The sequence below is a fragment of the Nomascus leucogenys genome, chromosome 8 (genome assembly GCF_006542625.1).
Source record: "Nomascus leucogenys isolate Asia chromosome 8, Asia_NLE_v1, whole genome shotgun sequence".
Lineage (NCBI taxonomy): Eukaryota > Metazoa > Chordata > Mammalia > Primates > Hylobatidae > Nomascus > Nomascus leucogenys.
The window spans coordinates 14319226-14344614 of record NC_044388.1 but is presented as its reverse complement, the minus strand read 5'-3'; the positions used below and the strand labels follow the sequence as shown (position 1 = coordinate 14344614).

General features: G+C 37.6%; 1 protein-coding gene across 3 annotated transcripts in view; it reads right to left on the bottom strand.

Annotated features, from left to right (window-relative positions):
- Positions 1-25389, bottom strand: part of STAG1 (stromal antigen 1) — a 417686-nt gene that overhangs the window by 122384 nt on the left and 269913 nt on the right. For all 3 annotated transcript variants that reach the window (XM_003265265.4, XM_030816776.1, XM_030816778.1), the window contains 4 exons: positions 24792-24890; positions 23663-23742; positions 16124-16231; positions 2946-3060 (listed from right to left, as the gene is read on the bottom strand). In XM_003265265.4, coding sequence (XP_003265313.1) covers positions 2946-3060; positions 16124-16231; positions 23663-23742; positions 24792-24890 — 402 coding nt within the window. The remainder of the gene's footprint in view (positions 1-2945; positions 3061-16123; positions 16232-23662; positions 23743-24791; positions 24891-25389) is intronic.

The window sequence follows — 25389 nt, the reverse complement described above, 5'->3', positions numbered from 1 at the left end:
ACCATCATACTATGAGAATATGGCTTCATTAAGCATTCACCCTAGATGTACACTAGTATAAAAAGATGAGGAGAGATTTTCACAAAGAATATTTCTTGTGAAACACAGGAGACCATAAAAGTCAATATAAACACCATGAATCATTAGAATCAACCAGAAACCTTTCAATACTATTTGCAGTCGCTTTTGTAGCTGTCAAAAATGCAATACAGGGCCAGACGTGGTGGCTCATGCCTGTAATCCCAGCACTTTGGAAGGCCAAGGCAGGTGGACCACTTGAGGTTAGGAGTTCGAGACCAGCCAGAAATGGTGAAACCCCATCTCTACTAAAAATACAAAAATTAGCCAGGCATGGTGGTACACACTTGTAGTCCCAACTATTTGGAGGATAAGGTATGAGAATTGCTTGAATCTGGGAGACAGAGGTTGCAGTGAGCTGAGATCACGTCACTGCACTCTAGCCTGAGTGACAGAGCAAGACTCTGTCTCAAAAAAAAAAAAAGAAAAAAAAAAGGAATGCAATACAGCTGGCAAATACATTCTAATTCTGTTGTAAGACTCTAGAAAATCGTAGCAAACACAGGAATACAGTAAGACCATCTGATAATTGTGCAGTAATAAACATTACAAATTACTTCTTTAAATAAAAGACAAAACGCCTGAAACTAAGTACTCTTGCCTTTTAATAAATCAAAAAGTCCTTGAGCTTTCAGAGATAAAAAACATTTTCCTTTAATTAATAATCAAAATCAGTTAGTGAAGATCATCATATTCCCTAAACTTTTCAGTAGTTATCTCATACTTATCAATTTCTGAAGCTACTGTTGTTTTTTTTTTTTTTTTAGAAACAGGGTCTTGCACAGGCTGGAGTGCAAATGGTGCGATCATAGCTTACTGCAGCCTACGCAACTCCTGGGCTCAAGGGATCCTCCCACGTTAGCCTTCCAAGTAGCCACCGTGCCTGGCTACTTTTTATTCCATTCCTCTAAAAAACCTAAGAGAGGTAAGAGTGTAAGTTGAAATGGTTTACTAGACATGTGATATTTACGGGGTAGTTAGTGTTTTACTAAAAAAATTCACATTTTGCATTTTATTCTGTAATACCTCCAACCTTGCTTGTTAAGAAAATAATGCTTCAAATCATTAGTATGCAAAGTGTGATCCTTGGACCAGGAGCATAAGCACTATCTTGGAGACTGTTAGAAATGTAGAATCTCAGGCCCCATTCTAGAGCTATTGAATAAGAGCTGGCATTTTAACAAGATTCTCAGGTAATTTGTATACACATTTAAAACACTATTAAACACATTCTTTACTCAAATTCAACTCTCTAGTTTTGTTTCTGACTTTATTTCTCTAGTCATTGGTAACTCTCTTAAAAAATGGCAGCAACTCCTTCACCACTTTCTGCTGTTTTGCCCTAACACCCTTCATTCCACTGACTGAGTTCTTCTCCAATTTTAATTTTCATATAGGCTACCTGTTTGTGTCTCTCTTCCTTATTCCTACGAAGTTCCCCTCTTACTCTCAAACTTCAGCATTCATAGAATCATTTCTCTTCTTCACTGACATTCTAGCACAAATCAAAAACACTTTTTAACAAATGAAAATGAGAGTCCTAGGTTTCTAGATGTTCTTTACTTCTTTTGCAACTCTATTTTGTTTGCTTATTTATTTTATTTTTTTTTTTGAGACAGAATCTGGCTCTGTCATGAAGTGTGGAGTGCAGTGGTACAAACTCGGCTCACTGCATGCAACCTCTGCCTCCTGGGTTCGAGTGATTCTTGTACTTCAGACTCTTTATTAGCTGTGATTAGGTGTGCGCCACCACACTCGGCTAATTTTTTTCTATTTTTAGTAGAGACAGACTTTTGCTATATTAGCCAGGCCTCAAGTGATCTGCCCACCTCGGCCTCCCAAAGTGCTCGGATTACAAGCGTGAGCCACCGCACCTGGCCTGCAACTCTATTTCCAAGCATTTCTAAACGAAGAAGTTAAGTTACTCAGGAGTTCTTCAGGTTTAATTTACTGTTTCCCCAATGACATGGCAGTAGTAGGAAATACAGATTACAATATATAAAAAAAAAAAAAAAAACCCACACCATTTTGATGGAAAAACCGAAGTTTACTTGCAAAAACAGATCCCGACATATAAGTGTTAATTACAAAATTGTTTAAGCAATAACTGAATATAGCACATGGAAATATTGCTATAAGGCTTGTACAACTATCAATTAAAACATGAATTCATATTTTTCTTTCTCCTTACTAAATAATTTTCAAACAAGATAAAACTAATGTTATTAACAGTCTGACAATTTTCAAAAACTGTTTAATGTAAAAGCTACAGGCATAAAAGCAAAAGGCAACAATAAAAAAAAGGTATGCAGGCTGGGCATGGTGGCTCATGACCATAATCCCAGCACTTTGGGAGGCCAAGGTGGGCAGATGACCTAAGTCAGGAGTTCGAGACCAGCCTGGCCAACATGGTGAAACCCCGTCTCTACTAAAGATACAAAAATTAGCTGGGTGTGGTAGTGGGCACCTGTAGTCCCAGCTACTCGGGAGGCTGAGGCAGGACAATCCCTTGAACCTGGGAGGCAGAGGCTGCAGTGAGCCGAGATTGCACCACCGTACTCCACCCTGGGTGACAGAGTGAGACCCTGTCTCAAAAGAAAAAAAAAAAAGTATGCAGTATTGCAATACTGTAAAAGTTTAACAACTGCTAGTCTGTATTCAGTGTTGATCCACACCTACATATATATTCAGAACACCTTTCCACAAAAGGTAAAGGACTGATTCTATATCATGCAATTCATGAAGGCAACTTTATAACAAACAGATTTGTTTTTATTTGATTGAAAAAAATTAAAATGAATTGACAATTTTATTTAAAATGTAATATAATAAAAAGAAATAAGGAATTATCTTAAAACCTTTTTTACCTCACTTTCAAGAAAGAAAAGAACCAGCATCCTAATGAGGTTTCCATTCGGGCTGTTTCTTCCCCTCCTCTTTGCTAATGCTTCTTCTGCTTGTGGGTCATGTCTGCTAAATAGCCTGGAAATAAATAACAGGGCATTGCAAAGTTACATGAATATGAACTTTAGTCTTCCCTCACCACACAAATCATTTCAGTGTTTAACAACAACAACAAAAAGGGGGAGCAGGGAGAAAGAGTATCAGAGATCAGGCCAGGTGCAGAGGCTCATGCCTGTAATCCCAGCACTTTGGGAGGCCGAGGCAGGTGGATCATGAGGTCAGGAGATTGAGACCATCCTGGCTAACACAGTGAAATCCCGTCTTTACTAAAAATACAAAAAATTAGCCAGGCATGGTGGCGGGCGCCTGTAGTCCCAGCTACTCGGGAGGCTGAGGCAGGAGAATGGCATGAACCCAGGAGGCGGAGCCTGCAGAGAGCCGAGATTGCACAACTGCACTCCAGCCCGGGCGACAGAGACTCCGAAAAAAAAAAAATATATATCAGAGATCAGATTATTCATCTATTTCAATATAAATATGTAACTGATGTCATTATAGGTCAGAAAATGGTGGCATCTGAACAATGTCCTACAGGTTAAACTAGATATAAAATGTAAAGGGAAACTTTTACTGATGAACAATGTTCAAATATATGTGAAAATGATAAGGACTGCTATTATCCTGTAATGATTGATACTAGAATATGTAATTTTAAACTGAGTTCTATTTTCTTTTGAGACAGAGTCTCGCTCTGTCACCCAGGCTGGAGTGCAGTGGCATGATCTTGGCTCACTGCAACCTCTGCCTCCCGGGTTCAAGCAATTCTCCTGCTTCAGCCTTCCAAGTAGCTGAAATTACAGGTGCCTGCCACTACGCTGGGCTAATTTTTGTATTTTTAGTAGAGACGAGGTTTCACCATGTTGGCCAGGCTGGTCTCAAACTCCTGACCTCAGGTGATACGCCTGCCTTGGCCTTAAGTTCTATTTTCCTAAACATTGATTTCACAGTCATGTAATTATAACATATAACCAAATGTTTCATCAATAATTTAAAAAATCCACACCTTATTATCTAGAAACATTATCTATGAACCCAATAGTTTTTAGTAAAATGACATTAATGGTAAATTAATAAAAATATCATGTAGTAACAAAACATCTGAAATAGGCAAAAAAAAAGATTTGAAATTTTTAATTTGTTTAGATTTATTCTAACAAAACTTAAAAACTGCTAAGTTGGCTGGGCATGGTGGCTCACGCCTGTAATCCCAGCACTTTGGGAGGCCGAGGCAGGCAGATCATGAAGTCAGGAGATTGAGACCATCCTGGCTCATACAGTGAAACCCCGTCTCTACTAAAATTACAAAAAATTAGCCGGGCGTGGTGGCGGGTGCCCGTAGTCCAATCTACTTGGGAGGCTGAGGCAGAAGAATGGCATGAACTCAGGAGGCGGAGCTTACAGTGAGCCAAGATCACGCCATTACACTCCACCCTGGGCGACAGAGCAAGACTACATCTCAAAAAAAAAAAAAAAAAAAAAAATTGCTAAAGGTACCTTATTTCTAGGCATTGCTCTAGGTAAAAGGGATCTTAGGACAAACGACAAAATCCCTATTTTCATGGAGCTCTCACTTTAGTGAATAAATGGTAGATAAGTATATACTGTTCCTGGTTATAAAGTAAAAAAAAAACCGGTATATGTATATAGCATGTACTAGTTTATACATAAAAGTCAGAGTAGGCCTCTCAAATGAGAGGCAAAATAACTGAATAAAATGAGAATAATTTCATGTGATATTAAAAGAAACCAATCTCTAGCAGAAAACGACCACAGAGAAGCTGAGTTTTTTTGTGGGGCAGGTGAGGAGGAAGGCATATTAGGGGACTAGAGAACTTATCTTGAAGCTATATCTATATAGCTATCATTTAAGAGAAGGTTCTGTTTAATGGGTGACTTTCAGAGGGGTGGTAAAAGGAAAATATGAATATCCCTGATAACTGAAATATACCAATCTATTTATTTATTTATTTTTTGAGACAGAGTCTCGCTCTGTCACCCAGGCTGGAGGGCAGCAGCACAATCTCTGCCTCCTAGATTCAAGCAATTCTCATGCCTCAGCCTCCCAGGTTGCTGGGATTACAGGTGCCTGCCACCATGCCCAGCTAATTTTTGTATTTTCTAGTAGAGACAGGGTTTCACCATGTTGGCCAGGCTGGTCTCGAACTCCTGACCTCAAGTAATCCGCCCACCTCGGCCTCCCAAAGTGCTGGGATTACAGGCCTGAGCCACCATGATTGGCTTATTTTATGTTTTCTTGAGATGAAGTCTCACTCTGTCGGCCTGGCTGGACAGCAATGGCATGGTCTCTGCTCACTGCAACCTCCGCCTCCTGGGCTCAAGAGATTCTCCTGTCTCGGCCTCTGGAGTAGCTAAGATTACAGGCGGGTGCCACCATGCCAGGCCAATTTTTTGTATTTTTAGTAGAGATGGGTTTCACCATGTTGGCCAGGCTGATCTCGAACTCCTGACCTCAAGTCGTCCACCTGCCTCGGCCTCCCAAAGTGCTGGGATTATGGGGATGAGCCACCATGCCCAGCTTGTACCAATTTAAATAATTCCATTTACTGCATATAAATAAGGTATTGAGAAATTTGCTTAAATTTTGAGTATTAAAATGTGGAATTTTTGATGATGTATTAAAATATTCATTTCAGACAGATCTTACTACTTTTTGGATGATTGGTTAATATTGTGAATAGCTTATGACTGGACTACAAGACACTATACGTGTGTGGATGTGTACATTTATGTATCTTTGAAAGCTGATCATGGAACTCCTGGGGATACTCCATAGCTTATTTAAGATTTTCTAAGTCACCATATTAAACGATGGAAGAATGACAAAAGAGATCATTAATCAAGTCATCAAACTGTAAGTTTCTCCAAGACAGGGGCCTAAAATACATTTATGGAGTGAAGCTTTCATTTGCATAAGAATTGGCCTGATTTTCCCAAAGAAACAAAAACTAATGGAGGCTTATCCTTCTGGATTTCTGTGGAAGATATTCTAATAAAAACTTTTTTTTGGTGTTGTGATATCAGCAAGATGGTGGAACAGAAGATTGCCGAGCCATCACTACCCCTACAAAAATACAACCAGAAACTATTCAAACACAAGGATACCACCCTGAAAATGCTAGAACTCTGAAGAGAAGTGGAGAAACCCTCTGGGCCCACAGAGTCAAGAAACCATGATTAGTAAGAGAAACAGTCATTTCACACTGTGCCAACTGCCCCCTCCCTACAAGCTGGCAAAACTCAAAGAGAATTTCCCTAGACCCATGATTGCTGATAAGAGGGAATTTGAAGTGGAAAATCGCTCTCCTTGCTGGTCTGCGAAACTTCACAAGAAGCCCACTCCAGTTCCATCCCACGGAACCACTGGGAGTGCCTGGAGGCCAGAAACACCTGGGGTGAACTGGGGAGAAAGAATAGGGTGCTGATCACAGCAACTGGTGCACAGATCTTGGTGGCCACTCGGCACATGGGCCAGTGGGAATGCCATGTTGAAGGGAGTGGCCAGTGCAAAAGCACTGCAAGGGGCACAATCCAAGGGAAGGATCAAATCCCTAGATGTATTTTCCACAAAGCCCAGGTGACTGTATAAAGTCTTTCCTTGGCCTGGGAACAACTAAAAGGTCGGGATTAAGTTGCAGTACCCACTTAAGTATTTCCCAGGTTGGGAAATAATGTAAGGCCAGCAATATAGTTCCAGGGCAGTGTTTAAGCTCCAGTACTAAGAGTCTTCACCAGACTGAGAAAGAACAGAAGTGCAGTGCCTTGGTTCTGGAATACTGTTTAAATTCCACTATAAGTTCTTGCCAGACCAAGAAAAAAACAAGAGGCCAGGGTTCAAGTTCTGAAACTAAGAAGTAAAGGTCTAATACTACCAAAGAAAACTTGCAAAAAAGTGGAAGCGATAGCTATCTCTTCAAATACACAAGCATCAACTTAAGTCAGGGAAATATTACACTACCAAACAAAACCAGTAGAGCTCCAGCAACAGATCCAGAAAAACTGAAGATCTATGAAATGTCTGACAGGCAATTCAGGGTAATCCTCTTAAAAAGAATTTTAAGGAATTACGTACACACAAAAATTCCAAATAGAAAACTAAATCAAATTTGAAAAACAAAATGAGAAATATGATGAATAGAAACAATTTTTAAAAATCAAATATACATCCTAGAAATAAAGAATATAAATGAAGTGAAAAACTCACTAGAAAGCTTCAACAGCAAACTTGACCAAACAGAGGAAAGAATTAGTAAGCTTGAAGGCAGAACATATGAAATTACCTAGTAAGAAGAGCAAAAGAAAAAAGAATTTAAAAAGCCTGTGAGAATTATGGGACACGTTCAAGCAAACTAATTTCTGCAAAATTAGCATTCCCAAAGGAGATGAGAGAGAAAAAGGGCCTAGAAAGCATATTAAAAGAGTAAGGCTGAAAATTCCCCAAATCTGGAGAAAGGCAACAGCATCCAGGAACAGAAAGCTCAGATGTCATCAAACAAATTCAACCCAAAGAGGAATTTCCCAAGGCACACCATAATCAAATTAGTAAAAATCAAAGACAAAGAAGAAATATTCAAAGCATCAAAAGAAAAGAATCATATCATATTCAATGGAGCTCCTATATGGCTTTCAGTAGATTTATCAGCAGAAACCTTGAAGGCCAGGATAGACTGGGATGCTATATTCAAAGTTTTGAAGAAAGAAAACTGCTATCCAAGAATACTGTACCTAACAATATCCTTCAAACATGAAAGACAGATAAAGACTTTCCCAAATAGAAGCTGAGGGAATTCATCAACACCAGAGCTGCCTTATAAAAAATGCCAAAAAGAGTTCTTCAATTTGAAAGAAATGAATGCTAATGTGTTGGCAGAAAAGCTCAGGCAGGATTGGCTTGTCTGTCATAATATAAAAGAGTCTTGGAAAATGTCCAGGGTCCAGGGTCTAAAACCCCTCATGGCCTTTGGAACACCAAAGTCTGTGCCAAAGGGTGGAAGGCTGCCCTGCCGCACCACAAATATAAGCCCAGGGCAATAAAACCCCTCGTGGCTTGAATGGAAACCAGGGCTCAGAGCATCAAATCCCTCGTGGCCTCTGGAATGTGCGCAGACTTGTTGGTTGCTCTCCCAGGCTCGTAAACATGTTCTCCACTATCTCAAGCAGCAGAGCATATTTTATATGCATCAAAGAAAATGCTAAAGTGTCACAGATATGCTTGATGCACTGCTACCTTTCTACCCCTACGTCCTCATGTCCTCACCTGTTTACCCCCACATCCAAATGTCCTCACCACCTGCTTCTTTGTTTGATCACCAATAAATAGTGTGGGCTCCCAGAGCTTGGGGCCTTTGCAGCCTCCATACCAGCGTTGGCCCCCTGGACCCACCTTATGTACTCATTCTTAACTTGTCTTTTCTCATTCCTTTGACTCTGCCAGACTTCATAGCCCCCATGGCCTGGTGTTGGGTCTGATTACCCCAACACTAATGTGTGACAAGAAAACTTCAAGGTACAAAACTCATTGGTAAAAGTAAGAAAACTGAAAAAAATTCAGAGTACTCTAAAATGTGGCAAGTAAATGAGTTATATCTTAAGCATGAAGACTATAATAAAAAACTATTAAAAATAACAACTGGGGCCAGGCATGGTGACTCATGCCTGTAATCTCCAAACTTTGGGAGGCCAAGATGGGAGGATCACTTGAGCTTAGGAGTTTGAGACTGGCCTGGGCAACATGGCAAAACCCTGTCTCTACAAAAACAAAAAACAAAGAAATGAAGAAACCCCAAAACAAAGAACTGCAACAATTGCTGAGATAAACAAAATTTTTAAAATGTAAACTGAAACACAGAAAAGCCAAAACATGGGAGGGGAGCAGTGTTAAAGTGTAAAGTTTATTTATGATACTTTACAATCAAAGTTAAGTCATTATAAGTTTAAAATAACCTGTATTTTTTCTGTTTTTTTTTGTTGTTGTTTTGTTTTGTTTTGAGAGTGAGTCTTGCTCTGTCACCTAGGTTGGAGTGCAGTGGCACGATCTCAGCTCACTGCAACCTCTGCCTCTTAGGTTCAAGCAATTCTCCTGCCTCAACCTCCCAAGTAGCTGGAATTACAGGCACCTGCCATCACGCCTGGCTGATTTTTATATTTTTAGCAGAGACAGGCTTTCATCATGTTGGCCAGGCTGGTCTTGAACTCCTGACCTCAGGAGATCTGCCCGCCTTGGCCTCCCAAAGTGCTGTGATTACAGGTGTAAGCCACCATGCCCTACATAAAATAACCTGTTTTAACTACAAGATATTTTTTACAAGCCTCAGTGTAATCACAAAGCAATGTCTATAATAGATACACCAGAAATAAACAGCACAGAATCAAAATATATTACTAGATAACTAAGAGGAAGACAGAGAGAGAAAAAAATCAATGAGATCTACAAAACTATCAGAAAACAAGCAACAAAATGGCAATAGTAAACACATGCCCATCAATAATAATCCTGAAGGTAAATGGATTAAATTATCAAATTGAAAGACATATAAAGTGGCTGAATGGATTAAAAAAAAAATGACCCAACTATATTCTGCCATAAGAAACTCACTTCATCTATAAAGACATATACAGACTGAAAGTGAAGGTATGGAAAAAGATAATCCATGCACTTAGAAACCAAAAATGTAACAGAAGTGGCTATATTTGTTATCAAATAAAATAGACTTTAAGTCAAGAATGATTAAAAAAAGACATAAAAGGCCAGGCACGGTGGTGCAAGCCTGTAATCCCAGCACTTTGGGAGGCTGAGATGGGCAGGTCACAAGGCCAAGAGATGGTGACCATCCTGGCCAACATGATGAAACCCTGTCTCTACTAAAAATATAAAAATTAGCCAGGCGTGGTGACAGGCGCCTGTAGTCCCAGCTACTCGGGAGGCTGAGGCAGGAGAACTGCTTGAACCCAGGAGGTGGAGATTGCAGTGAGCCAAGATGGCACCACTGCACCCCAGCCTGGCAACAGAGCGAGACTCTGTCTCAAAAAGTTAAAAAAAAAAAAAAAGAAAGAAAAAAGAAAAGAAAAGAAAAAAGACAAAGAATACCATTTTACAATGGTAAAAGGGTCAATATGACAAGAGAATATAACAATTGTAAATATCTCTACACTCAATATTGAACCTCACAAATATTTAAAAAATTAAGACATAAGGAGAGAGAGTAACTGCAATATAATAGGAGTAGTAGGGGACTTCAACGTGCAATTTTCAGCAATGGGAAGAATCAACGTTTCCAAAGAAACATTGGAGTTAAACTGCATTCTAGATCAAATGGACCTAACATACATTTACAGAACATTCCATCTAACAGTTGCAGAATACTCATTTTTCTAGTAGCAAATGAAATATTCTCCAGGACAAGCTACAAGGTCACAAAAGAAGTCAATAGATTTTAAAATATTGGATGCATATTGAGTATCTTTTTTAACCATAATGGAATAAAACTAAAAATCAATTACAGAAGGAATGGAAATTGTTAGACAACACGCTCCTGAACAACACATGGTTCAAAGAAGAAATTTCAGAATTTCGTGAGAAAAGAAAATAGAAACACAACATACTAAAACCTATAAAGTACAGTACAGCTGAAGCAGTTCTAAAGGAAAGTTTATACCAGTAAGTATCTATATCAAAAAACTAGCAAAACTTCAAACAGACAACAATAATGAGACATCAAGGAACTAGAAGACCCCCACCAAAAAAAAAAAAAAAAAACCCAAACCAAAATTAGCCGAAGGAGAGGAATAATAAAGATCAGAGATTAAATGTAATTAAGACTAAATACAAAAGACCAATGAAACCACAATTGGTTTTTAAAAAAATAAACAAAATGGACAAACCTTTAGCTAAACTAAAAAAAAAAAAAAAAAAAGAAAGAATACCCAAATAAATAAAATCAGAGACAGAAAAAGAGACATTACAATGGTTACAAGAGAAATACAAAGGATCAGTAAAAACTATTATAAACATCTGTATACCAACAAAATGTAAAACCTAAAAGAAATGAATAAATTCTTGGACACATACAACCTATCGTAAATGAACCATAAAGAAACAGAAAAGCTGCCGGGCACGGTGGCTCACGCCTTTAGTCCTAGCACTCTTGGAGGCCAAGGTGGGTGAACCACATGAGGTCAGGAGTTTGAGACCAGCCTGGCCAAGATGGTGAAACCCCATCTCTACTAAAAATACAAAAATTAGCTGGGCATGGTGACAAGGGCCTGTAATCCCAGCTACTCGGGAGGCTGAGGCAGGAGAATCGCTTGAACCCAGGAGGCGGAGGTTGCAGTGAGTCGAGACTGTGCCACTGTACTCCAGCCAGGACAACAACAGCAAAACTCTGTCTCAAAAAAAATAAATAAATAAAAAATAAAATAAAATAAAATAAAACCTGAAGAGATCAATGATATTGAAGCAGTAATAAAAATTAATGATACTGAAGCAGTAATAAAAAGTCTCCCAACAACAACAACAAAAAAAGCCCAGTACCTGATGGCTTCACTACAGAATTCTACCAAGCATTTAAAGAAGAACTAACACCAATTCTACTCAAACTATTCCAGAAAACTGAAGATAAGGGAATACCTCCAAGCTCATTCTACAAGGTCAGCATCACCCCGATGCCAAAACCAGACAAAGACAAAATAACAACAACAACAAAAACTATTAGACAATATCCCCAGTAAACATGCATGTAAAAATTCTCAACAATAACTAGCAAACCAAATTTAACAGCGTATCAAAAAGATAATGTACCATAATCAAGCAGGATTTATATCAGGGACACAAAGATAGTTTAACCATATGCATTATCAGTAAATGTGATACATCACATCAACAGACTGAAAGACAAAACTCATATGACCCTTTCAACAGAGAAAAAGCATTTCAAAGAAATCAACATCCCTTCATGACAAAAACTCTCAACAGACTAGCAAAGATGAAACACATCTCAAAATAATAAAGTCCATATATGACAAACCTACAGCTACAATTACATTAAATGGGGAAAAGTTGAAAGCCTTTCCTGTAAGAACTCAAGACCAGGATGCCAATTTTCACCACTTTTATACAACATAGTACTGAAAGTCCTAGTCAGAGCAATTAGGCAAGAGAATGAAATAAAAGACATCCAAATTGGAAAGAAGTCAAATTATCTTTGTTTGTGGATGGCATAATCTTATATTTAGAAAAACGAGACTCCGCCCAAAAAAATGTTAGAACTAATAAATTCTGAAAAGTAGCAGAATATAAAATCAACATAAAAATCAGTAACATTCTTGTACAGCCCAAGTGAACAATCTGAAAAAGAAGTCAAGAGGTCAATTCCATTTCTATTAGCTAGCGAGACTCCGTCTTGAAAAAAAACAAGAAAAAAAAAAAAAAAGAGAAAGAAAACACTGGGGATTCTTAAGAATATTAGTCTGGGTAGAGTTTTGGGGCAAGACCTCAACAGCATGGGCAACAAAAGGAAAAACAGACAAATGAGATTATAACAAGCAAAAAAGTTTCCATACAGCAAAGAGATCGATAAAGAGACAACCTGCAGAATGGGTGAAAATATTGGCCAACTATTCATCTAACAAGCAATTAGTAACCAGAATATATAAGGTACTCAAACAACTCCTTAGCAAAAATGAAAACAATCCAATTTACAAATGGGCAAATGATCTGAATAGACATTTCTCAAAGGAAGACATACCAGTGGCCAACTGGTATACAAAAAGCGCTCTCATCATTTATTATAAAGAAAATGCAAATAAGAAATCACAATGAGAAATCATCTTACCTCATTTTCAATAGCTATTATCATAAAGACAAAAAAATAACATGCTGGCCAGGATGCAGACAAAGGTGAATGCTAGTACACTGTTGGTGGGAATGTAAATTAGTACAGCAACTGTGGAAAACAGTATGGAGGTTCCTCAAAAAACTAAAAATATCTACCATATGATCGAGCAACTCCATTGCTAAGTATATATCTACAAGAAAAAATATCAGCATATCAAAGAGATATCTGCACTGCCATGTTTACTACAGCACTATTCATAGTAGTGAGACATGGAATCAACCTAAGTGTCCATCAACGTTTGAATGGATAAACAAATGTGGTATATATATACAATGGAATACCATTTAGCCATAAAAAGGAAATCCTGTCATTTGCAGTGACACAGATGGAACTAGATGACATTATGTTAAGTGAATTAAGCCAAGCACAGAAGGACAAGTATCTCACGTTCTCACTTTTATGTGGGAGCTAAAAAAAAGATTGATCTCCTGGAGGGACAGTAGAATGATCGCTATCAGAGGGTGGAATAAAGAGAGGTTGGTAAATGGGTTCAAAAATACAGTTAGAAGAAATAAGTTTTAGTGTTTGATAGCACAGTAGGGTGACTATAGTTAACAATAATTTATGGAATATTTTAAAATAGTTATTAATAGAAGATTTGGAAAGTTCCCAACACAAAGAAGTAATACATGTTTGAGGTGATGGATATCCTACTTACCTAATTTCACCATCACACATTAGATGCATGCATCAAAATATCACATGTACCCTATAAATATGCATATTTATCAATTTTTAAAAGTATAAAAAATTTAGCCAATATTTCAAACATAGAAAAATATAATACAGATATAAAATAAGTATATTCTAAGACTTTTTCTAACTCGAGTTACCAGTTTATGGCTTCTATTATACAGAGAACCAATCTCATAAGTTTATTTTCTCTCTGAAATTACAGAAGCAACAAATTATTTCTAAAAACACAAAGTTCTTTGACAAATTAAGTAGAGAATAGAGACTAATTAGAATATAATAATCCTGAAAAAAGAAAGACTACAGTACATTCTTGATATCGGTGACAGACAAAATCCAAAGATAAATATAAAATCAGCGTTACTCTACTAGCCAGAGGTATCAGAGTCACTAGGAAACTCAGTATTATTTTAAGTCATGCCTGAAAACCTTGACTTTCTTCCTCTTCATTTTCCTTGCCAGCATGCCCAGTAAGTAGCTGGTTTCTTTCTTAACAGAGATTTCTTACATACAAATAACTTTTCTCACTTTGAGAGGTACCAGTGAGTAGAGAACAATTTGTTATTGTAGCACTGAATGCAGATACTGGATAGAGGACCAGGCCTGCTCATTATCAACGTTAGTCACTGATGCACAGCAGTTGCCTAGTCCATGATTTATATTTGTACTTCAGCATAAGAAGAAGTCAGAATATATGATAAACTTTTAAAATCACTTGTGAATATTATTCAAAGCTAGTAATTTAAATCCATAAACAAAAACTCAAAACACAAAGCAAAAGATACACACATATAACCAAGAATATGTTTATATTTTAAATATGAATTAATCAGCTGGGTGCAGTGGCTCATGCCTGTAATCCCAACACTATGGAAGGCTGAGGTGGGAGGATCACTTGAGGCCAGGAGTTCAAGACCAGCCTGGGCAAGAGAGCAAGACCCCATCTCTCTCTAAAAAAAAAAAAATATATATATTTACATATATATGTATATATACATATATACACATACACTTACATGTACATGTGTGCATACACATACTTACATGTACATGTGTGCATACACATACACTTACATGTAAATGTGTGTATACACATATACACATACACTTACATATATGTACATATACATATATACACATAAACTTACATATGTGTACATATACATATATACACATATACTTACATATATGTATATATACATACATACTTACATATGTATACATACATACTTACACATGTATACATACATACATACTTACACATGTATACATACATACATACTTACACATGTATACATACATACTTACACATGTATACATACATATATACTTACACATGTATACATACATATATACTTACACATGTATACATACATATATACTTACACATGTATACATACATATATACTTACACATGTATACATACATATATACTTACACATGTATACATACATATATACTTACATATGTATACATACATATATACTTACATATGTATACATACATATATACTTATATATATTTTTAAATGATTTAAAGAATTAATCTACTAATCAATTATAGAACATATACAGTAAATTATGCTAAAAAATGTGCGTCCTAAGTGTTTACATGCATACACTCTCATTAGCTTTATGCTTTACAAAAAAATAAGGTTAAAAAAATTAAACTATAACTATATATATAAAACTTTCAGAATTACTATGAATTACTGATTAAAATAATCCTGATCATGGCCAAGTGTGGTGGCTCACGCCTGTAATCCCAGCACTTTGGGAGGCTGAGGCGGGTGGATTACCTGAGGTCGGGAATTCGACACCGGCCTGACCAACATGGAGAAATCCTGTCTCTAATAAAATTACAAAATTAGCTGGGCAGGGTGGCGCATGCCTGTAATCCCAGCTACTTGGGAGGCTGAGACAGGACAATTGCTTGAACCTGGGAGGCAGACGTTGTGGTGAGTTGAGATTGCGCCATTGTACTCTAGTCTGGGCAACGAGAGTGAAACTCCATCTCAAAAAAATAAATAAATAAATAAAATAATCAATCATCATAATGGAGAGAATGAAAAAAATTAAAACTTGGAAGGCATTTTAAAGGTGATACTGCTTCACATTTAGATTACGAATGTTGAGAAAGTAAGATCAGACCTCAGAATTTTAAAGAAAAAGCTACTGTGATGAATTATCAATTACATTAGCTTTTATAAATTTCATGCACTCCTCCAATCTCCATTCACATCTAGCTGAGAATCATCCTCTCAGATTTCAAAAAAAGGAGTATGTCACAAGGTACAGCGTCCTCAAGGGTGTGATTCATAATGTATACATAGGCTGTGAGGCTGTTACAGCCCCCAGAGTATGAGATGGACATTTTCAGCACTGCGTTCAGTCACTATTACTCTCTTCTACAAACTCTAAAACAACAAGAAAACAACACAGAAAAGTAGAACCTGTTTTCAAAGATAATTCGCTCACTTTTTGTGAAGGAACTCTCCAGCTGCCACAGCAACAGGGCGATGTGCTGAGTACACCAAGTGGTAAACATTTTCACAGTCTTCATTGGAAAGAGCTTCTTCACTTCCACTGAAAAATACAGAAAGTAACATCTGATCTAAAGCGAATGTTTATTTTCCATTCTACTTTTATTTAAACTTGCTAAAGTTCATTATAAAGTTCAAGGATTAATAATTGTTGTCTCATCTTTTATCTTACTTTGAAAGTAATGTTTCCCCCTTAAGTACAAAAGACAACAATATAAAATTCAGAAAATAGAGACTCAACGAGAAGAAAATAAAATGCCCACAGTTCTTCTACAGCTTTTTTTTTTTTTTTTTTTTGAGACAGAGTCTTGCTCTGTCACCTAGGCTGGAGTGCCACACCATGATCTTGGCTCACTGCAACCTCTGCCTCCCGGGTTCAAGTGATTCTCCTGCCTCAGCCTCCTGAGTAACTGAGATTATAGTTACACCATGCTCAGCTAATTTTTTGTATTTTTAGTAGAAACCGGGTTTCGTCATGTTAGGCAGACTGTTCTCTAACTCCTGACCTCAGGTAATCCACCTGCTTCATCCTCCCAAAATGCTGGGTTATAGGCGTGAGCCACTGTGCCTGGCCTTCTTCTAGTCTGTGGGACACAGCAAGACTGTCTCAAAAAAAAAAAAGGAAAAGGAAAAGGAAGTGACAAAACTGAAATTGTTTGCAAGGTTATATAATAATCTACATACTAAAACCAACAAAATCAACAAAGTATTAGAATGCATTCTAGAACTCAGAATAAGAGTTCAAATAGTGTCCACACATTAGACCAACACAAAAATTAAAGGTTCACTTCCTCAGCAATAACCAAGCAGAAAATACTAAATACTATTCTAACAAAAATAGCATACGGCATTTCAGAATTAACCTACTAACAAATGCATAACCTCTATGAAAAAATTAAACCCTATAAGAGCTAATGATATTTTAAAAAAGGAATCCAGCTGAGCATGGCGGTACATGCCGGCCATCCCAGCTACTTGTGAGGCTAAGAAAAGAGAAGGAAAACTAACAAACAAAAAGGACATCCACATCAAAACCCCATCTGTACATCACCATCATCAAAGAACAAAGGTAGATAAAACCACAAAGATGGGCAAAAAACAGAGCAGAAAAGCTGAAAATTCTAAAAATCAGAGCACCTCTCCCCATCCAAAGAAACACAGCTCCTCGCCAGCAACAGAACAAAGCTGGACGGAGAATGACTTTTCACGAGTTGAGAGAAGAAGGCTTCTGACGACCAAACTTCTCTGAGCTAAAGGAGGAAGTTCGAGCCCATAGCAAAGAAGCTAAAAACCTTGAAAAAAGATTAGACGAATGGCTAACTAGAATAACCAGTATAGAGAAGTCCTTAAATGACCTGATGGAGCTGAAAACCATGGCACGAGAACTACATGACAAATGCACAAGGTTCAGTAGCTGATTCAATCAACTGGAAGAAAGGGTATCAGTGATTGAAGATCAAATGAATGAAATGAAGTGAGAAGAGAAGTTTAGAGACAAAAGGGTAAAAAGACACAAACAAAGCCTCCAAGAAATATAGGACTATATGAAAAGACCAAATCTACATCTGACTGGTGTACCTGAAAGTGACAGGGAGAACAGAACTAAGTTGGAAAACACTCTGCAGGATATTATCCAGGAGAACTTCCCCAACCTAGCAAGGCAGGCCAACATTCAAATTCAGGAAATACAGAGAATACTACAAAGATACTCCTTGAGAAGAGCAACTCCAAGAAACATAATTGTCAGATTTACCAAAGTTGAAATGAAGGAAAAATGTTAAGGGCAGACAGAGAGAAAGTTCGGGTTACCCACAAAGGGAAGCCCATCAGACTAACAGCGGATCTCTCAGCAGAAACTGTACAAGCCAGAACAGAGTGGGAGCCAACATTCAACATTCTTAAAGAAAAGAATTTTCAACCCAGAATTTCATATCCAGCCAAACTAAGCTTCATGAGTGAAGGAGAAATAAAATCCTTTAGAGACAAACAAATGCTGAGAGATTTTGTCACCACCAAGCCTGCCCTACAAGAGCTCCTGAAGGAAGCACTAAACATGGAAAGGAACAACCGGTACCAGCCACTGCAAAAACATGCCAAATTGTAAAGACCATGGATGCTAGGAAAAACTGCATCAACTAGCAAGCAAAATAACCAGCTAACATCATAATGCAATGACAGGATCAAATTCACACATAACAATATTAACCTTAAATGTAAATGGGCTAAATGCTCCAATTAAAAGACAGACTGGCAAATTGGATAAAGAGTCAAGACCCATCAGTGTGCTGTATTCAGCAGACCCATCTCACGTGCAGAGACACACATAGGCTCAAAATAAAGGGATGGAGGAAGATCTACCAAGCAAATGGAAAACAAAAGCAGGCAGGGGTTGCAATCCTGGTCTCTGATAAAACAAACTTTAAACCCACAAAGATCGAAAGAGACAAAGACGGCCATTACATAATGGTAAAGGGATCAAGTCAACAAGAAGAGCTAACTATCCTAAATATATATGCACCCAATACAGGAGCACCCAGATTCATAAAGCAAGTCCTTAGAGACCTAGAAAGAGACTTAGACTCCCACACAATAATAATGGGAGACTTTTAACACCCCACTGTCAACATTAGACAGATCAATGAGACAAAGTTAAAAAGGATATCCAGGAATTGAACTGAGCTCTGCACCAAGTGGAATTAATAGACATCTACAGAACTCTCCACCCCAAATCAACAGAATATACATTATTCTCAGCACCACATCACACTTATTCCAAAATTGACCACATAGTTGGAAGTAAAGCACTCCTCAGCAAATGTAAAAGAACAGAAATTATAACAAACTGTCTCTCAGACCACAGTGCAATCAAACTAGAACTCAGGATTAAGAAACTCACTCAAAACCGCTCAACTACATGGAAACTAAACAATCTGCTCCTGAATGACTACTGGGTACATAACGAAATGAAGGCAGAAATAAAGATGTTCTTTGAAACCAATGAGAACAAAGGCACAACATACCAGAATCTCTGGGACACATTTAAAGCAGTGTGTAGAGGGAAATTTATAGCACTAAATGCCCACAAGAGAAAGCAGGAAAGATCTAAAATTGACACCCTAACATCACAATTGAAAGAACTAGAGAAGCAAGAGCAAACACATTCAAAAGCCAGCAGAAGGCAAGAAATAACTAAGATCAGAGCAGAACTGAAGGAGATAGAGACACAAAAAACCCTTCAAAAAAATCAGTGAATCCAGGAGCTGGTTTTTTGAAAAGATCAACAAAATTGGTGTACCGCTAGCAAGACTAATAAAGAAGAAAAGAGAGAAGACTCAATTAGACGCAATAAAAAATGATAAAGGGGTATCACCACCGATCCCACAGAAATACAAACTACCATCAGAGAAAACTATAAGCACCTCTACGCAAATGAACTAGAAAATCTAGAAGAAATGGATAAATTCCTGGACACATACACCCTCCCAAGACTAAACCAGGAAGAAGTTGAATCCCTGAATAGACCAATAACAGGCTCTGAAATTGAGGCAATAATTAATAGCTTACCAACCAAAAAAGGTCCAGGACCAGATGGATTCACAGCCGAATTCTACCAGAGGTACAAGGAGGAGCTGGCCCCATTCCTTCAGAAACTATTACAATCAAAAGAAAAAGAGGGAATCCTCCCTAACTTCTTTTATGAGGCCAGCATCATCCTGATACCAAAGCCTGGCAGAGACATAACAAAGAGAGAATTTCAGACCAATATCCTTGATGAACATCGATGCGAAAATCCTCAATAAAATACCCGCAAACCGAATCTGGCAGCACATCAAAAAGCTTGACCACCATGATCAAGTGGGCTTCATCCCTGGGATGCAAGGCTGATTCAACATACGCAAATCAATAAACATAGTCCAGCATATAAACAGAACCAAAGACAAAAACCACATGATTATCTCAATAGATGCAGAAAAGGCCTTTGACAAAATTCAACAACCTTCATGCTAAAAACTCTCAATAAATTAGGTATTGATGGGACGTATCTCAAAATAATAAGTTATTTATGAGAAACCTACAGCCAATATCATACTGAATGGGCAAAAACTGGAAGCATTCCCTTTGAAAACTGGCACAAGACAGGGATGCCCTCTCTCACCACTCCTATTCAAGATAGTGTTAGAAGTTCTGGCCAGGGCAATCAGGCAGGAGAAAAAAACAAAGGGTATTCAATTAGGAAAAGAGGAAGTCAAATTGTCCCTGTTTGCAGATGCCATGATTGTATATTTAGAAAACCCCATCGTCTCAGCCCAAAATCTTCTTAAGCTGATAAGCAACTTCGGCAAATTCTCAGGATACAAAATCAATGTGCAAAAATCACAAGCATTCTTATACACCAATAAAAGACAGAGAGCCAAATCATGAGTGAACTCCCATTCACAATTGCTTCAAAGAGAATCAAATACCTAGGAATCCAACTTACAAGGGATGTGAAGGACCTCTTCAAGGACAACTACAAACCACTGCTCAACGAAATAAAAGAGGACACAAAAAAATGGAAGAACATTCCATGCTCATGGACAGGAAGAATCAATATTGTGAAAATGGCCATACTGCCCAAGGTAATTTATAGATTGAATGCCATCCCCATCAAGCTACCAATGACTTTCTTCACAGAATTGGAAAAAACTACTTTAAAGTTCATATGGAACCAAAAAAGAGCCCGCATTGCAAAGACAATCCTAAGCCAAAAGAACAAAGCTGGAGGCATCATGCTACCTGACTTCAAACTATACTACAAGGCTACAGTAACCAAAATAGCATGGCACTGGTACCAAAACAGAGATATAGACCAATGGAACAGAACAGAGCCCTCAGAAGCAATTATCACACATCTACAACTATCTGATCTTTGACAAACCTGACAAAGACAAGAAATGGGGAAAGGATTCCCTATTTAATGAATGGTGCTGGGAAAACTGGCTAGCCACATGTAGAAAGCTGAAACTGGATCCCTTCCTTACACCGTATACAAAAATTAATTCAAGATGGATTAAAGACTTAAATGTTAGACCTAAAACCATAAAAACCCTAGAAGAAAACCTAGGCAATACCATTCAGGACATAGGCATGGGCAAGGACTTCATGTCTAAAACACCAAAAGCAATGGCAACAAAAGCGAAAACTGACAAATGGGATCCAATTAACCTAAAGAGCTTCTGCACAGCAAAAGAAACTACCATCAGAGTGAACAGGCAACCTACAGAATGGGAGAAAATTTTCGCAATCTACTTATCTGATAAAAGGCTAATATCCAGAATCTACAAAGAACTCAAACAAATTTACAAGAGAAAAACAACCCCATCAAAAAGTGGGCAAAGGATATGAAGAGACACTTCTCAAAAGAAGACATTTATGCAGCCAATAGACACGTGAAATAATGCTCATCATCCCCGGCCATCAGAAAAATGCAAATCAAAACCACGATGAGACACCATCTCACACCAGTTAGAATGGCGATCATTAAAAAGTTAGGAAACAATAGGTGCTGGAGAGGATGCGGAGAAATAGGAACACTTTTACACTGTTGGTGGACTGTAAACTAGTTCAACCATTGTGGAAGTCAGTGTGGCAATTCCTCAGGGATCTAGAACTAGAAATACCATTTGACCCAGCCATCCCATTACTGGGTATATACTCAAAGGATTATAAATCATGCTGCTATAAAGACACATGCACACGTATGTTTATTGTGGCACTATTCACAATAGCAAAGACTTAGAACCAACCCAAATGTCCATCAATGATAGACTGGATTAAGAAAATGTGGCACATATACACCATGGAATACTATGCAGCCATAAAAAAGGATGAGTTCACGTCCTTTGTAGGGACATGGATGAAGCTGGAAACCATCATTCTCAGCAAACTATCACAAGGACAAAAAACGAAACACCTCATGTTCTCACTCATAGGTGGGAATTGAACAATGAGAACACTTGGACACAGGAAGGGGACCATCACATACCGGGGCCTGCCCCGGGGTGCGGGGATGGGGGAGGGATAGCATTGGGAGATATACCTAATGTAAATGATGAGTTAGTGGGTGCAGCACACCAACATGAAACACGTATACATATGTAACAAACCTGCACGTTGTGCACATGTACCCCAGAACTTAATTTAAAAAAAAAAAAAAAAAAGAAGATCACCTCAGTTCAGGAGTTAGCAGTTTTAATGTACCGTGATCACATCTGTTAATACACTCCAGCATGAGAAATATAGTAAGAATCCTTCTCTTTAAAAAAGATGAGAATTCCAGCATTTTCATGCATAAGTGATATAACATAGCAAAGTACTTTAAACTCTCCTAAATTCATCATAGAAGTCAATGGAGTTCTAATATTCAAAATCCCAGGCAAAGTTTTTGAGGCACTTGACAAGTATATTTTTAAAATTCATATCAAACAAAAATCAGACACAAGAACGTAACTAGATTTTGAAAAAGACAAAGAGGAGAAAATGACCCTATATTTAGAACATATATTATAAAGCCACAATAATAAAGAGCATGGTGTTAGAGCCAAAATGTAAAAGGATTTCAAACAACAGTACATCCCTGCATAGATACTTAGTTCGTGATAGATGTACCATCGCAAAGTAGGGAGAGGAGGATTTGTTACGTATGACTTTGCTAGGATATATTCTCTCACATAGATTCTTTCTAGTTTTTAGTCAAACCTGTAGAAATACAGCTATAACATTATTATTTTGAAATCTCTATCATTAGTGAGACAATTTAATTGCTTTATTTTTTTCTTCTACTTCTATATCATTAAAAAGAAGCCTATTTGGGAAACTGTCCCTTTGAGGGTTCTTTCTTTTGTGGTCTTCTTTCTCTCTGAGTTATTTATTTATTTATTTTTGACACAGGGTCCTGCTATATCACCTATGCTGGAATGCAGTGGCTCCATTACGACTCACTGCAGCTTTGACCTTCTGGGCTCAAGTGACCCTCCCATCTTAGCCTCCTAAGTAGCTAGGACAACAGGCATGTGCCACCATGCCACTTAATTTTTTAAATCATTTGTAGAGACAGGGTCTCCCCTATGTTGCCCAGGCTGGTCTTGAACCCCTGGGCTCAAGTGATCTTCCCACCTTGGCCTCCCAAAATGCTGGGATTATAGGCAGGAGCCAACATACTGGGCCTGCTTTGTTTTAAATAGAAAGGTAAGTTACATCATTGATATTTTCTCTAGGGTGCATAAAATAATTACGTGGAAGAAGCCAACAATAGTTAAAAAACAAAAATAGAAAAAAACAGAAAACACTTTTAAAATCTAACCTTAAAATGTAAAAGTTGAACCTAAAATGATAAACATATACATAAGGACTATATATAGATAGGACATTAAAAATCCTTGGAAAAAGGTATTAAAATACCAATAAAGTTAAAATAGTAACGGATATTACTTACTGAAGTATCAGAGTAACCAATCGAATAGCTTCCACAGCAACATCATATTCTTTATCAAGTGTCATTGATACAATGCGATCCTGAAAAAAAAAAAAAGTTGTAAAACAAACCAACTATGAACAGAAAATAAGCTGGGACAGACCCAATATAATGTATTCTGGGATATATATGCAATACTAATGATAGGTTAAATAAAAAGCTTTACTCTTGAAACTGCAGTATCATAGTCCTACTCACACAAAGGGGATGTTAGTATAAATGTTTGTAATTTAAAATGTTTCTCAACAATTGCTGTTCCCTAAACCTTGTGTCAGGTAAGCCTTAACATACAAAATTACTATCTTTATAAAAAGCTGTAAAGAAAATTTTAAGCAGGTGAGCCTTCTTCCAAAGGTAGTAAGTAAGAACTCATGGTAAGATGTTTTGTAAAGCAGAGATTCACTTATCTATTTCATATGGGTTTATTTAAAGAACATGTAGTAAAAGCAGAGGTCCCCAACCCTGGTCTGTAGCCTGTTAGGAACTGGGCCACACAGCAAGGGGTTAGTGGTGTGGGAGCAAGTGAGCCAGTGAAGTTTCATCTGTATTTACAGCTGTTCTCCATCACTCCCACTACTGCCTGAGCTCCATGTGTTGTCAAATCAGCAGTGGCATTAGATTCTCAATAGGAACAATACGAACACGAACCCTACTGTGAACTGCACATGCAAGGGATCTACACTGTGTGCTCCTTATGAGAATATAATGCCTGATGATCTGTTACTGTCTCCCATCACCCCTAGATGGGACCATCTAGTTGCAGGAAAACAAGTTCAAGACTGCAATGATTCTACATTATGATGAGTTGTATAATTGTTTCATTATGTATTACAATGTAATAACAACAGAAATAAAGTGCCCAATAAATGTAATGCACTTGAATCATCCCGAAACCATCCCCTCAACCCCCACCTTGGTCCACAGAAAAACTGTCTTCCATGAAACTGGCCCCTGGTGCCAAAAAGGTTGGAGACTGCTGTAATAAAGAATATGAACTAAACACTTGTATGATAATGTCATTTGCTAAACTAACTGTAACTAGCATTTGTAAAGAGAAAAATTAAACAAGCTTATCATTCTTGATGCTTACCTTGAATCGGTTAGTGAATAGTTCCAATTTGGGGAATAATTCTCTATTGGTATACAGACTCTGTAGAGCTTTCAAACACTTCAGCCTGACTTCCCCTTGCTTCAGAAATACAAATAAAAGCACAACAGAAGGAGTCAATTCCGTACTACAGTTTTCAAGTCTATATGAAGACTAAAATTTAGCTTAAACATTTGACTTACTGCATATTGTAATTCAACACAGGATGAGACTGAACAACTGTATAGTGTGTGTTGCCCTTGTATGTAAAAAAAAAAAAATTCACTGAAAACACCTTAGTTACTTGAGAGTAAGTTACGCCTATTTCAAATATTTATCAACTCTGACTCAACATGTGGTATAACCCACATCATCCAGAGGCACATAGAGAGAATTTTAAACTTATAATTAGGGAAAAGTATGTCTATTTGCCCTTTATGTAATTATTGAATAATTCTGTGGAAAAACCTGAGTTTTATACTAAAGGGTCATCATTTATTCATGCAACAAATATTTACTGGATTCAATTCATATTCCAGGGACAGCAGTTAGGAAAACAGAAATAGCACAACGTTTAAAACAGAGGCAAAATGATAAATGA